The sequence below is a fragment of the Peromyscus maniculatus genome, chromosome 21 (assembly GCF_049852395.1).
Source record: "Peromyscus maniculatus bairdii isolate BWxNUB_F1_BW_parent chromosome 21, HU_Pman_BW_mat_3.1, whole genome shotgun sequence".
NCBI lineage: Eukaryota > Metazoa > Chordata > Mammalia > Rodentia > Cricetidae > Peromyscus > Peromyscus maniculatus.
The window spans coordinates 13,763,908-13,778,914 of NC_134872.1; the positions used below are offsets into that span (position 1 = coordinate 13,763,908).

At 42.5% G+C, this 15,007-nt stretch overlaps 1 protein-coding gene across 1 annotated transcript in view; it reads right to left on the reverse strand.

Moving 5' to 3' along the window:
* The window catches only part of Specc1l (sperm antigen with calponin homology and coiled-coil domains 1 like), a 111,826-nt gene that overhangs the window by 38,658 nt on the left and 58,161 nt on the right, over positions 1-15,007 (reverse strand). The window contains exons 10-12 of the mRNA XM_076558640.1: positions 11,460-11,550; positions 2,837-2,920; positions 85-241 (exon numbers count right to left, since the gene is read on the reverse strand). Of these exons, the coding sequence (XP_076414755.1) occupies positions 85-241; positions 2,837-2,920; positions 11,460-11,550 (332 nt within the window). The remainder of the gene's footprint in view (positions 1-84; positions 242-2,836; positions 2,921-11,459; positions 11,551-15,007) is intronic.

Sequence of the window (15,007 nt, forward strand, 5' to 3'; positions counted from 1 at the left end):
AAGAGAAAGGGGAGTGCTCAGAGAGCACTGTAAGCCGATCCTTCGCCCTGAAAGGCCAGGAAAGATACACAGGATGTTTCTTACCTTATTCGGCTCCGGGTGCTTGGAGTGACTGATGCCGTGGGAGAGGAAGAGAGGGAGAGCTGGGGTGATGTCGTGCCCATAGCCATGAGAGAGGCTGGTGATGCTCCCTCGGATGCAGAGATGTCCCGTTTCATTTCTTCACTACTTCGTCGAGACACTGTGGGAAAGTCACCATAAATATAAACCAGTCCAGCCACTGTGGAGCTCACTATGGAGGCCTCACACCAAACTAAAGCTATACTGATGGCTGTTCAAATCAACATATCACAGTTACTGTATGTCAATGTGGACTGCAGCACTAGTCACATTAGCTGAGCTATGGAGCCAACCCAGGCGTCTAACCACAGAGGAAGGGGTAAAGCAGCTGTAGTGTACATACACAGGATTTCTTTTCCCAGCCAAAAAGAACAAAGTTCCATCATTTGCAGGGAAAGGTTAGACTCTAGGTAAGACGATCTCGAAACATTTTATATTATTTACACAAATTAAGTCAGTCTCACAAAAACTAATATATGTTTCCTCACATTTGCGGTTTCTAGATGCTATACAGGTCATAAATCACAGAAGTACATTACACAAGACATGAAACAAACTGTGTAGGGGACAAACAGAGCTAAAGGGAAACAAAGAAAGGGAACTGGAGGAAGGGGGGATATGATCAACTTATAGTTGAATGAAATCCTTATGAAACATGGTATCATGTGCAATGAATAAACACAGAAGGTTTCTATGTGTGAGAATGTGTGTGTCTCAGCTTCTGTGTTTCTTGTGCCTTTTCTTGGCTCTTTTTTTCCTGTTTGTTTTGCCCTATTCTAATAGGTTTGTTTTTATTTTATATTTAATTATTATTATTACTGATGCCTGTTTGTTTTCTAATGTGAGAGTAAGAAAGGGTATGAATTTGGGTGGGTGGGGAAGTAGGGAGGATCTGAGAGGAGTTGGAACAGGGGAGTATCAGAATATAGTACATGAAATCGAATCAGAATATACTGTATGAAATCTATTTCAATAAAAAAAAGGTATGACAACTCTGGGAAGAAAGTATCTTAGAAAGATCAAGTTATTTTATTTTTTGACATTTAGATGTTTTTCTTAGGAAAAAGCCAGAATGCCTTATCAAATGTTTTAAATGGAGTGTGTATATTGAAAAATTATAATTACACATCTTTAAGAAGTATAAAGTGATATACATGTTTTAAATTTTCTTAGTTTGAGTTCTTGAGATTGTCTTTTGAAGATTCCTAAAGAACAAATATTGTGGGAGGAAGAACTAATACTTGATCTTACTGGTGACTGGACAGTATCTACTTTTCAATTAAAATACTTATACAGATGAGGATTTATATCTAGAATCCCTGTACTTTCAAAACTGAGGCAGGAGGACTACCATGAACCTGAGGTCAGCCTGGGCTACAGAGTGAGACATTATCACAAAAAATGAAAATCTGTGAAAAGGTTGGTAGTGGAAACACACACTGGACCACATCTTTGTGAACAAGTGCCTTGTTACCATGTAGCATTTGCAGTGTCTACCAGGTACACAATGGGTACTATACAAACACAACCAAAAGCCAGAGCAACGTTTGCAACTACTCACCCCTACCCAGCATTCACAATGAAAATAAACACACCCCTTCTAAATGGAGCTTAACACTGCTAAAGGGGCAGAGGAAAGATGGTTATCCACACAGCTGGACCCAGTTGTAGGCCAGGCTACAGCATCAAACACACACCAGTAAGACAGAAATCTACAAGTTACCAAGTCAATCATCTTTAATTTTGCAAGTCTGACACAAGAAAAACAAATACTGCCGCGGAACTCAGCAGCCTTCCTGCCTCAGCCTCTGCAAGTGAGCACAGGGTATGCTGCCACACCCACTCCGGCTGCCACACCCACTCTGGCTGCCATGGTCTGGACGAATTGAGGACAAACACAGGCAGCATTAGTAATTAGTGTTTCCTTAAAGATCCAGATGGGGCAGATGCTTCCTCCTATTAAATAACCTTAGAATAACATACATGTTTTTAAGCAAAATTTTACAGCTATCCCCCCCCCCCCCCGCCCCAAGTATTTTGTATTTTGTTTGTCTTAAATCAGTAAGTGTTTAAAGTGATATGCTAAGACTCTGGGACGAGATCAACATTTTATGTAAGTGATAAAAGCCTTCATTTATAGTAAGCCGGGAACGAGGGCACGCAGAAAGAAAGCAGGTGTAGGAACACACTCCATGTAATGGAGGACATTAGCCATACCATGGCAGGGTTATCAGGAGTTTCCTTTCCAGGAACAATTGAAAGGACCACAGGGAAAATAGTATGAATAACTGAAAACAGAAAAGTTATCCCAGAACAAAGACACAGTAAGCCTTCAAAGTCATAGCTGTAGGGTGGCTTTATTATACATTTTTGGTGTGTTTTGACTAACTCTTCAAATCAGTCATGCATACCTAACTCCATCAACTTTCACAAAGATGTGCCTTCCACGTATCATCTACCACAATGTAGGCAACTGAAAACTTCTAGGAGTTTTTGTTTGTTTTTGGTTTTGTTTGCATTTTGAGACAGGGTTTCTCTGTTTAGTTTTGGTGCCTTTCCTGGATCTCGCTCTGTAGACCAGGCTGACCTCAAACTCACAGAGATCCGCCTGGCTCTGCCTCCCGAGTGCTGGGATTAAAGGTGTGCGCCACCACTGCCCGGCTTAGAGGAGTTTTTTGGTTTTTTTTTTAAATAATTTACCGATAAAAGTCATTACCTGAGATGGTCTTGGCACTTTCCATAGCAGGAACTCTTGGTAGAGAAGCAGGTCGGCTAGTTGAAGATGTTCTCAATAGATGCTCTGCACAAAGTGGAAAGGGCACAACACAGAACTGTGAACACTGAGGTGGTAAAGAACAAGACAGGTGACTTCTACTGTTCTTAACCTTGAGACCCATCCCTCTTCCTAATCCAAGACCCCTCCAACCCCCAAACAGCACGTTTATTAAAACATAACCTCCTTAGACAAGGACCATATAAAACACTCCAAGTCAATAATGTATTTCTAGAGATGACAGTGAGACATGCTACACATGTGACTGTTTCTAAATCATTTTGTGCCACTTGGGTCTTCAAAGCCAATCAATCAAAATTAAGAGGTCACTTCTCACATGGGCCTAAGTAACAAACTAAATAAACCTTGCCCCTCTGTGCCTAGTTAAAGGGGACATCACACATTACATCTATCCATAGACAGACCCGGATGGTATAGATAGAATTCCATAATAGCAACACACTATGCAGCCATAGAAGGAAGAGACAGGGATTGAAAAACATACTGGTATTAAGCTGGGCCTTACTAGCAAAAAAAAAAAAAAAAAAAAAAAGGTTGGTTCAGCCACATAATAGTAGGAGCAAAGACACCAATTAGAAGAAAAAGTAGGCTTGGTTTGATAAACTATGGGGTACATGGACAACAGGGCATGAGGGACGGGGCTCCCCCAGGGAGGAGGATGGTGTCTGGGAGCCTTTACTGCCTGTGGGCTCTAGTATGAGGGGTAGTCTAGTCTTCTCTCCTGAGCAGCTGGAGGGACACAATTGGTGCTGCCTCTATTGTGGCTTCAGTTTGGTTCTTGAACACAAGCTGTCTTAGGAGTCTCTCCAGTTTAGGGGCAATCTTTTTGTCCCTGTGTTTCTCTCTTCCTGCACACGTCTTATCTAGGACTACAAGCCCACCAGGCTGTTCTCGGGCTAGCAGACATGAATGCATGTGTTCTGTCTAGCCAAGAACTGATTCGTTAGGGATGAATGACTAGTGTAAAACTAAACAATAATGCCTGTATTTAATAAAGACTATTATTAGCCTTGCTTTCCAAGGATGCCCACCCATTTCTTTTTTTAAACATATTAACTATTTAGTGGCTAGAAAAGCAGGTCAACTACAAAGCATGTTTTAACATGCATGAGGCCCCGGGTTCAATGATTGGCAACAACAACCAAAAACCAAAAACAAACAGGGAAAACCAAAGGAATTACCAATTTAAATGACAGCTCACTTAAAACATCATGTGCTGGGCGGTGGTGGCACACTGGGGGGGTGGGGGTGGGCAGAGCCAGCACTGGGGGGGGGGTGGGCAGAGCCAGGTGGATCTCTGTGAGTTCGAGGCCAGCCTGGTCTATAGAGCAAGAACCAGGACAGGCACCAAAACTACACAGAGAAACCCTGTCTTGGGGGAAAAAAAAAAAAAGGCAAAACAAAACAAAACATCATAATGTGAAAAGTAATGGCATATGGCATTGTTTTCAAATGATTTTCTTTTTAAAAATATATTGTATTTTTAATTGTGTGTGTGTGTGTGTGTGTGTGTGTGTGTGTGTACACAAACATGGAGGCCAGAGGTCACCATCAGGTGTGGTTCCTCAGGAGCCATCCACCTTGGTTTTGGAGACAGATCTCTCCCTGGTACCTGGGTCTTGCCACTGCGTGGCTGGCTGGTCAGTGAGCCCCAAGGATCAGCCTGTCTCTGCCTCCCCAGTGCTGGGCTTAAAGTGTACACACCACCATGCTCAGTTTCTCACATGCGTGCTGGGGGTCCAATTGAAGACATCAGGCTTGCACAGAGAGTATTTTACCAACTGAACTCTAGTCCCCTAATCAATATTTTAAATCAAGTCAACTATGAACTGAAGGATTATTTCCTTATAAATCTTGTCTCCCGAGGAACAACATAGCAAATTAAGAAAGTAAGACGGCCGGGCGGAGGTGGCGCACGCCTTTAATCCCAGCACTTGGGAGGCAGAGCCAGGCGGATCTCTGTGAGTTCGAGGCCAGCCTGGGCTACCAAGTGAGCTCCAGGAAAGGCGCAAAGCTATGCAGAGAAACCCTATCTCGAAAAACCAAAAAAAAAAAAAAAAAAAGAAAGAAAAAGAAAGTAAGACAAAAGTCATAAAGACAAAACAAGTAGTGTCTAGCCAGGTGTGGTGGCGCACACCTAATTTCAGCAGGGCAGATGAGTCTCTGTGAGTTCAAGGTTAGCTTGGTCTAAATAGAGTCCCAGGCCAGCTATACAATACAATACAACCCCATCGCAAAATGCAAAACAAGGGGTGGCGGTGACGGGTGGCGGTTCACAGCTTGGTCACCCCTCCCTGTGTGAAAGCGTCCCTCATTCAGTCTTACCCTTCATGTACACAGCTGGGAAAATGTCCACAGAACCGAGGGCCTGACACTTCCACCCACTTGTCTTTTTCATGCTGACGTCTAAGGTCCATACCTGTGTCTCATTTCACATGTGGTCCTGCCACAACCCAGCTGCCCTTTCTAAGAATGTACCGAAAACTAATCTTTCTTTCTTTCTTTTTTTTTAATTTTTGAGGCAGGAGCTCACTATATGGCCCAGATGGTCTTAAACTCGGTTCCCCTGCACCAGCCGCCCAAGTCCCAAGTTTACAGACATGCAACACCACACCGGGCTAAGTCACTCTTCTTACGACTGTGTAGTAGGGCAAGAGGCACAGCTCCACTGTGGTAACTGACAGGTATAAGAAGGACCCGGGGCTCCATCCCAGTACAAAAAGCAAAATCATCTGCAGTAACTCAACAGTCATAAAGCGGTCTACTGGCATTTCTTAAAGTATTTCACTGCAAACCCCAAGCTAAGACACAGCTGCCACAGTAAGCACACAGGTCAGTTATGTCTGCAGCAAGCAGGCTCTTTCCATCTTCAGGTAAAATGCTGGGTTAGCCCCCTTCAGGAAATAGGATTAATGCATTATATTTTATGGTAAGAGATTCTGCCCTGTTGACCTCTGGAGCTATTCCTGTCCCTGTGCTGCTGCTGTTGTTGTTGTTTTTAGTAGTCTTCAATTCTTCCACATGGGGAAGTCCCAGGAAAACTTAGGGAAGTTGGTTCTCTCCTTCCATCATGCAGGTTCCAGGTACTGAAGTCGGGTCCCCAGACATGGTGGCAGGCATCTTTACCTGACGGGAAACCCCACTGGCCTTATCTTTATCTTATTCACTAAACAAAAATCATCTGGGCATCTACCACTTGCTGGGCACTCAGCTTAGGGCAAAGGTCAAAGAAAGGAGACAAAACTTGCCCTCACGGACCCTGGAATCTAGAGCAGCAATCAGACAGCTGCTGTTCTGTGAATACAGCAGTCAAGGGAGGAGAGGCCATGGCTCTGGGACCCAACAGCTGACGAGATCGGTCTGAGGAGTCTAGAAAAGACTAAGGAGACCTGCAGCACTTGTGAGAAACAGGCTGACTGGTCTGTTTTCTATCAAAAGCAGCCTGAGAAGGGCCTACATCCTCCCCCTTTACTTCACTAGCCAGTGTGTCAGACTGTGAAGTTGAGTGCCCAACAATGGGATGACGCAGTCTTCCATCACCTACCAGAGGGAAAAGACAGAGGAGACTCCAACACGGCTGAACTGCCAAGTGATAAGGTCAACACTTGTGATATCAGACTAGGGAGGTAACACCAGACCCCTACATTGTTGTTTTCTTTTAATTTTTTTGTTTTAATTTAACACACTGTTTTACACGATGTATTCACTAATGTCCAGATGGGATTAAGTGTTTTCGCAGCCATGTGCTTCCAATGCTAGCCAGCTGTCAAAGAGAACTGACATCAAAACGGCTAGACTTGGAAAGGTCATGGGAATTTGCAACAGCCTAGGGAGCACTAGGGAGAGCACAAATCCCAACCAGGACCCGATGGACGGACAGCCAGGTGCCCGACAAGCTGCCGAGGACCAGCAGCTACAACAGCTGGTGACAAAGAAATCAGCCTCTTTGAGTGGAAGGCTGGAGATACGGGCCATGCTGGCTCGGAATGCCTGCTCTTTCTGCCCAGAGTTTTCAAGGCTGCTTTTCTCTAACCAAAACAGAGTATACTTTCTCTTCTTGAGCATCCATGATAGTGTTTTAATTCTGTTTTTGCTCCATGGAGCCCTGGGAATCCTGGCATTTGTTTTTACTTTCCCAGTACAGGTATATGGGAGGCCAAAGAAACAGAACAGGCTGGTACTATGTCTTCCTAAGTTCTTTTAACTCCAGTGTCACAGCTTTAACAGGGCTTCCTTAGCTGGACTCTTCTGGATGATATAAATAATCAACTTAATGATGCTTTATTATGTATCAGGTGTTTTTATCTGCTACTTATGCTCATCCAAAACAAACAGCACAGTTATGGTAGATCGATCTATGTGCTGTATAAAGACTGTCTTGTGTTTTTTATAAGGTTTACCTGGGAATGTACAAAGCCATAGTTCAACAGTATGTATACAGTGTATAGTCTACAAAGAGAAGGGGTAAACATAGACGAATGCTTTTCTCTATAATTCTAAGTGAAGTCACAGTCATGCAAGGCCTCTGAGGATGGAACAAAAGGAAGGTCTCCTCCAAAACCCAAGTGATCCCTGAGGACCAGAACCCCCAACTGCCCTACAAACACACACACACACACACACACACACACACACACACACACACACACACACACACAAATCTTAAACACCCAACAGAAAAGAATAACCAAAAACTAAAATGACTAGTATGTTTCTTTAACAGTTCAAGGCACTGCACTTACTAGATATTAAACTGAAATCCATATGAGCTTTATGTAGACAACAATATTTCAGCAGTGATTTCCCTCTTGATAAGAAAAATGCTACTCAGATATAAGATTTCAGAGCCTGGCTCAATTCAACACTGCAGTACCTGCCTACCTACAAGACAGGCCCACTACTGTTTTGACCTAAAAATAAAGTTACAGTTAAATTTCTCACTCTCCCTCACTAGGAGCCATGATAGAAGGACCTAACACTGTGATTGTAGCCATTTCACGGTTATCAAAGTACCTGCAAACAAACTCTGGATTCGGTGCTCTGGAGAGAAGCCTTAGAAGCCAAAGGAAAAGGAAGAGGAGCCCAACTGATGGATGCTCCTGTGAGCTCACCAAAACACTTTAATTGAACATCTGAAAATGCTCCTCTGTTCTGGCTTCTCCTGGTTTGCGGCTGAGGACTCGTGATGCCAATAACTCTGTTTAGTTCTCCTCACACCTTGTCCAGGCACCAATCAAGGACTTCATTTCTCCCTATACCTGGCTGCTACAGAAATAAAACTACTAATGTACCCATAGGGCCTTTTAGACTGCTCATGGAAGAGTAGACCCTGATTGCCATGCCCAATTAACCCATCCAGCTAGAAGAAGCCAGATCGGTCATTGCCCCAATTCCATAGGAGCAGTTAGGGTTACCTCTACAGAAGGGACGTGGGTGATAAAAAGAAATTGTATAAGAAAGGGAGAGAATTGTGAGAAACTTTTTCTATCAAAAATAATTAGTCCAACAAGAACCCTTGCCCCTCTTTTGCACCCTCATTAACCGATTGCACCACATTGTGAAGCTGACCTCCCACCAATGGGATGATATGCCACCTATAGCACAGATAAAAGACAAGCTACTCTGGTGGAAGCGTTCACTAGGCCTGTTTAAGTTCTGATGACCCTTCTGAAAAGAGAGAAACTGCCTTGCTAAATTACTTTCATTTTGTTCATGTGTTCCTTTGTAAAACACTGAGCTTACTCACTTCAGTAACAGTGAGGTTGAAATCAGAAAGATAAGTAATAGTTTTTACACAGGAAAAAGACAACGCAGAAGGGATACACTCCTGGCTTTAATGCCCAGCTGACCAGCAACGCTGGAAGTGCAAAGGGAAATGGAGCAGGTGAGGAGGCTCCACGGGAAAGACAGGCAAACCCGTTCAAGGAGTCTGGGCTTCCTCCTGTTGGCAGGGGGAGCCAATGGAGGTTCTATCAGCCAGACATACTGGCACACTCCAATAATCCTAGCACCTAGGAAGCAGAGAGGATGAAGAATTTAAGTCCTCAGACGCATGGCGACTTTCAGGTCATCCTGGGCTATGATGAGACTTTGTCTCAAAAAAGAAAACCAGAGAGGGGTGATGAAGATGGAGGGAGCCAAGTTTTTAAGGGTGTCGCTCCTGGTACTACATCAACCATGCTCCAGTGGGTGGCCACAGACCCAGCAGTGCATGGACAAGACAAACTCGAGTTGATGGTTATTAGATTTCAAACAAAGGAGGAGAACATGTGAAGCTGAAGGTGGGAGAGGAGGGGGCCTGGAGGAAGTTAGGGGAAGAGCTGGAGTTGAATATGGTGAACCTAAACTGTACGACACTTTCAAAGAATTCATTGAAAAAGTTGTTTTCAAAAGGGATTCTGGAAAACCAGGTCTTGCTTTAAACTCCAAGCACGACCTGAAGAGGTGGAAGCTGTTCTACATGGAGACGACCACCACAGCAGTAAGTCCCCGGTGCAGCCTAGCTCCTGTGTAGAGAACTCACACTCCCAGAGAAAAAACCTAGTGCAAGGAAAGACGTGCTCATCCAAAGGCATAAAAGAAAAAAAGAAATCGGTCTTTTCACAGATGTTCAACTTTCGACAGAGAACTAGAAATATACGAAGATAAAAGGCTGGACATGTGATTATTCCTATAAACCTGACACACAGGAGGCTGAGACAGGGGGATTAAAAATCTGAGACCATGACTGGCAAGATGTTTCAGTGGTAAAGGGCTCTGTTGTACAAGCTTGACCACACTTAAGTTCCATCCCCAGAAACCACATGGCAGGAGGAAAGAGAACCAAATTCCAAAGAGCTGGCTGACCTCTGACCTCCACAAGCAGTCTCAGTCTCAGTCTCTCTCTCTCTCTCTCTCTCTCTCTCTCTCTCTCTCTCTCTCTCTCTCTCTCTCACACACACACACACACACACACACACACACACACACACACACACACACACACGATCATCTGAATGTGTGAAGCCACGCTGGGCTAGATAAGGAAAACTAATTTTTTAAAAAGGGGCAAGGAAAAACACCAATATATCCCCTCTACCTCAAGACAGAAGACAATTTTTTTAAAGAAAGAAAATAAAAAAGATCAGTCTCAAATATGGTACTGATTTTTAGCTATCTGACAGGGCATTTAAAACATAATTAACCTATTAAGTATCTAATGGGAATGGTTAAAAAAAAAAAAAAAAAAAAAAGGAGAACCAGCTAGGCTCTCCTAGTTTATTTTCTCATACTTTCCACCTATCCACAGAAATCAGAAAAGTAAGAAAAGCCGTGAAAGTCATGCTCCGAGATTCCCTCAACTGAAGAACATCAACTGCCCAGAGGGATTATGTGAGGACTACTACTATCCTAGTGGGTGCTTACCCTTCAGGGTGCGGAGGTCACGCACGCTGTTGAACACCCTACCCTTCACAAACAACCCCCCAAAACCAAGATCTACATAGCCCAAAATATCAATAGAGCCAAGGTTGACAAACCTTGTAATAACCAACAAGTTTTTAAAAGATGTATTTTTATTTATGAGTATGCGGTTTTTGCCTGCATGCATGAATTTACAACTGCGTGTGTGCCCACAGAGGCCAGTGGAGGGTTCTGGGTGCCCTGGAACTAGTTAGGGACCAATCCCACGTCCTCTGCAAGAACAGCAAGTGTTCTTCACTGCTGAGTCATCTTTCAAGTCCCAACAAAAATTTTCAAGTTAAAACTGGATGTTAATAGAGGAGCTAGAGTAGAGAAGTAAAAATGGTGAACGGACTCAAGAGAAAGCAGGGGAAAAGAACAGGACGAGGCAAGTAGAGAACACCTGTCAAGATGGCAGGCTTCAGTTCAGACACAGCAGTAAGCACGTTAACACTGAACAGTCTAAACTTACAGACATACTGAAAAAGGGTCTTACTGTGTAGCCCAGGCTTGCCTAGAACTCAGTCTTCCTGCCTTGCCTACCTGAGTCCTGGGATCACAGGCATGTGCTGCCATATTTGGCTTTGCATGGTAAATCCTTTCCTTTGTTTTGCTTTTATCTGTGCCTATAAAGTGTGGGTTTTTAAAAGCATGTTGTTGGGTCTTAACTTTTTTTTATGTCTGTAAAATGGGGGTGACAGTAATACACTTTCTGTGAAGAACTGTGAAACAGTGCCCTGCAGTGACATGCACTCTGTACTATTATTATAATTTAAAAGGCATCAGCCTGGAAGGTGGCACACACTTATAACACTACACTCTAGATATCAGGCAGGAAGACCTAAAACTCAGCTCAAGGCTAGTCTGACTATATAGCAAGACTTTGTCTCAGAACAACAACAACAAAATACATTTGTCATGAAAGCTTTATTTACCAATAACTCATTTCCCTACTTGCAGTTAAGACATATTAGTAAAAACTTTTGATAAAGACATACACTAGGTTGGCAAGCATAATGTCAGCACCAAGACAATAAGCTAATTAACCAAGGAATCTAAAAATCAACCAAAAAAAAGTGAAATGTTAAGGACATGTTAGCTGTACCTTGTACAGGAATTTCTCCATAGTTTGATCTCTTATCTGACAGGGCTGTCAGAGGCTTGGATGCTGAGATTGGTCCACTTATGGAATGTCTCTGAAATAAAAGCAGTTATGTTAAATCTAGTATTGAAACTCACAGAGAAAATAAATGCTTCAGAGAGTAGATATTTAGTTACAAACAATGCACAATCCCTTTGTTCTGCTATAGTGAGGATATAAACACATAATACACACACGCATACAATGTGTGATCAGTACTCTTAAAAAAAAATAAACTCGGGGACTGGAGAGAATGCTCCGTAAATAAGAGCACTGGCTGCTCTTCCAGAGGACCTGGATTCAATTCCTCAAATCCACATGGGAGCTCAAAATTGTCTGCAACTCCAGTTCCAGGGGATCTGACACCCCCACACAGACAAATATGCAAGCAAAACATATATAAGATAAAAATAAATCATTTTTAAAGTAAATAAACTTATTATAAGGAAAATATATATTCCTATGCAGTTTTAAAAGCCAGCATCCTCTTCACTTGGTTTCCTTACAATTCTATATTAAAACATCACAACTGGAATACTGACACAGTCAAGCCACAGGACACTTCCTCTCCACAGGATGCTTCTTTGGGCCCTTTAGAGTTACACATACCACTGACCCGACAGCCTCTGGCACTCTGAATACAATTTTATTCCTCTGTTTAATGAGAATTCTTGAACTACCATATGACAGTGTGCTGAACACAAAATTAGGTTCCAAACCGAAATATGGATATGTTTCTATTGTGGTTTTATTGGTTTTTCTTGTCCTGGTTCCAAACAGACCTCAACTATGTGTCCCACTTGATAATTTGATAATTGCCCTGATATGGCCTGTGGTCTTTAACTCAGCAACCCCGCCAACAGCAGTATTAGGTATTTCCTTATCCCCTGATGGAGGGATACACAGCAGCCTGAAATACCCACCACTGTTACTTTAATCCATAATATATGTAACAGGTCGCCCACACGTCTTCCTTATACTTTCATTTCCTTGGCTTTTCTCCAGCTTTACAAACACACACACCCCTAAAGACAAGATCTCACTATATAGCCCAGGCTGTCCTGGAACTTGCTATGTAGACTCCACTGCCCTCAAACTCACATAGATTCACCTGCCTCTGCCTCCACACCCCAACCCCAGCCATATTTTTTTAAAAACCTAGCTAATTTCTAACTATTTATTTCACTCTCCCAAAAGACCTATGCAAAAGGCCCGGCTTTCTACATCTTTACACCATTAACCATTAACTTTGGCCATGATATGGACTGACACCTTACTGTGAATTTCATTTCCATTTTCCTGATGACTAATGATGCTGAACACCTTCTCATATGCTTACATATAAACTGTTTGCCCTTTACTATATGTTGTCTTTAAGTTATTGCATACTTCTCTAAGACAAGTAAATATTTTGAATATATTCTCCTATATACAGTATACCTTTGCTTATATGCTTTAAGGTCAAACTTTAAAAATCCTGATGCCCAAGTATCAGTTGCTTCTATGACTCATGTTATTTTTGTGTCCTAAATAAGGAGCCTTTGCATGCTCAAGAACACAAAGATTTTCACTAATGTTTCTGTTCATAAGCTTTATATATATATTGTTATCATTTGGGTCTACTAGTCAACTTCAGTATGTCATACTCCGAATCTGTATCTACCCTTAAACTAAATAAACCTAACAGTATGTCATATACATATCTAGTTAATCAGAATCCTATGTAGACTACTCCTATCCTCATACTAAATAATCCTGACATTTGTGCTGAAAATCAGCTCATCATCACCCCAGGACTCTGTCCACTTTCTGATCTCTCTTCAGTGAAACATAATGTCAGTGTCATTCAGTATATGTTGAAATCAAACACTCCAAATCTTGCAAATGTTTTGCATATTCAAATCCCTTTGCATTTCCATGTAAATACAAAATTATCTTTTATTTTGTTGGATTCTGCTAAAGATTGTAAGACTGTTCTGGCGGGGAAATAGTCTACGATATTACTGGTGCATGCTGCACTGTCAAGTACCCCCATACTTTACAGTGACTTTAAACAATAAACATTTATGATCTCAGGATTTCTATGGGTCCAAACGCTTAGCTGGATAACTCTAGCTCCAGGTCTTCAGTGAAAAGGCAAATCAAGCTACTGGTTACCCCAGACAGACAGGAGGAAAGGTGTGGGGTCTCTTTCAAGTTCATCTGCAATGGTTGACAGTAAGCCTCAGAACTGCTGCTAAAGCTTCTTCACACGGTCCTCCGCAAGAACAAGTTCACCACATGGCAACTATAGAGGGTTCCCATAGAGTGAGTGAACCTCAGAGGCGCATTCACAACTGAAGCCAATCATTTTATAACCTTCTCTGGGAAGGTTATAATACTTCTGCTATAATCTAGTCGTTAGAGACAAATCATCAAGTCAGCCAACACTCAACAAGAGTACACAGCAATAACTACCAGGAGATGAGCTCACCAGGAGAGTTTACAGACTACAACAGTTACTTCTAGCTCTCCTAATCCTTTGGGAAGTTACTTCTGAGGTCTTTGGGGCAGGCCTAGAGTATCAAACACTATACTTTATTCCCTATCTGTTCAAGGAGGTTTCTTCATAGTGGCTGGTATGAACTCACATGATACCCTACCCAATGTAAACTATCAAAAGTGTTTGCAATTGCTGCTGAAGAATTCTTCCAGCCAGGCCTTGTCAGCTTCACTCCAGGCACGGTCAGTCAGCTGGCCTCAGGCAAAGATTCCAAAGGATACCTATGGAAATGTCTGGACCCTTTCTGTGTAGCTTCCTCTTCCCAGGGACCGTGCCCTGAAAATTCTATGGGTCTCATTTTCCTTGAATGGTGATTTGTATCCTCAGATCTAACTGGTTTGTCCTTCTCTGTTCTAAGTTGGTTCCTAAACCACCAATTAGAAACTGCCTCCGGAAAAACAATGTGAGCCACAGTAGGACTTCCCTCATCTGTTGGTATTTTTGTCAGGGACCACAGTGGTGCAATGTCTGAAAACAATGTTTCCTACATTTTGTCCAGCTTTCCATTCGTTTGTGACAACTCCTGCTATTCCACATCACAAGAATTATTCCTGCCCATAGAGTTTTTAAGAAACTAACACACCCAACCTTGGTGCTGTCCCAGAGATTCTAGTCACAAAGATGACGTCTAGGAATCTGTTTCTAAACTCTTTATGTAGTTGTCTGTGCAGCTAGGCTTGAGAGACACTGGACAGACTAAACATGTACTAAAGAGAATTATAATGAGTTTTGTTTCTAGCTACAGATATTTTTAATCCTCCTATCTTCAAAAAGATGTTACAAAATGATGTCTTAGACATGAAACGTAACAGACAGATGCTAGAGGAGCTTCGTCTTACTCTGTCTATTTGAGGTGTGATTTACTTGGTATCCTGCTTGGAACCTTCAGGTTTTCTTTTAAAAGTCTGATTAATAGAGAACATCAAAAAGCATTAAAGCTGCAGGCAAAACACGGAGCTTCCTTGCCTTC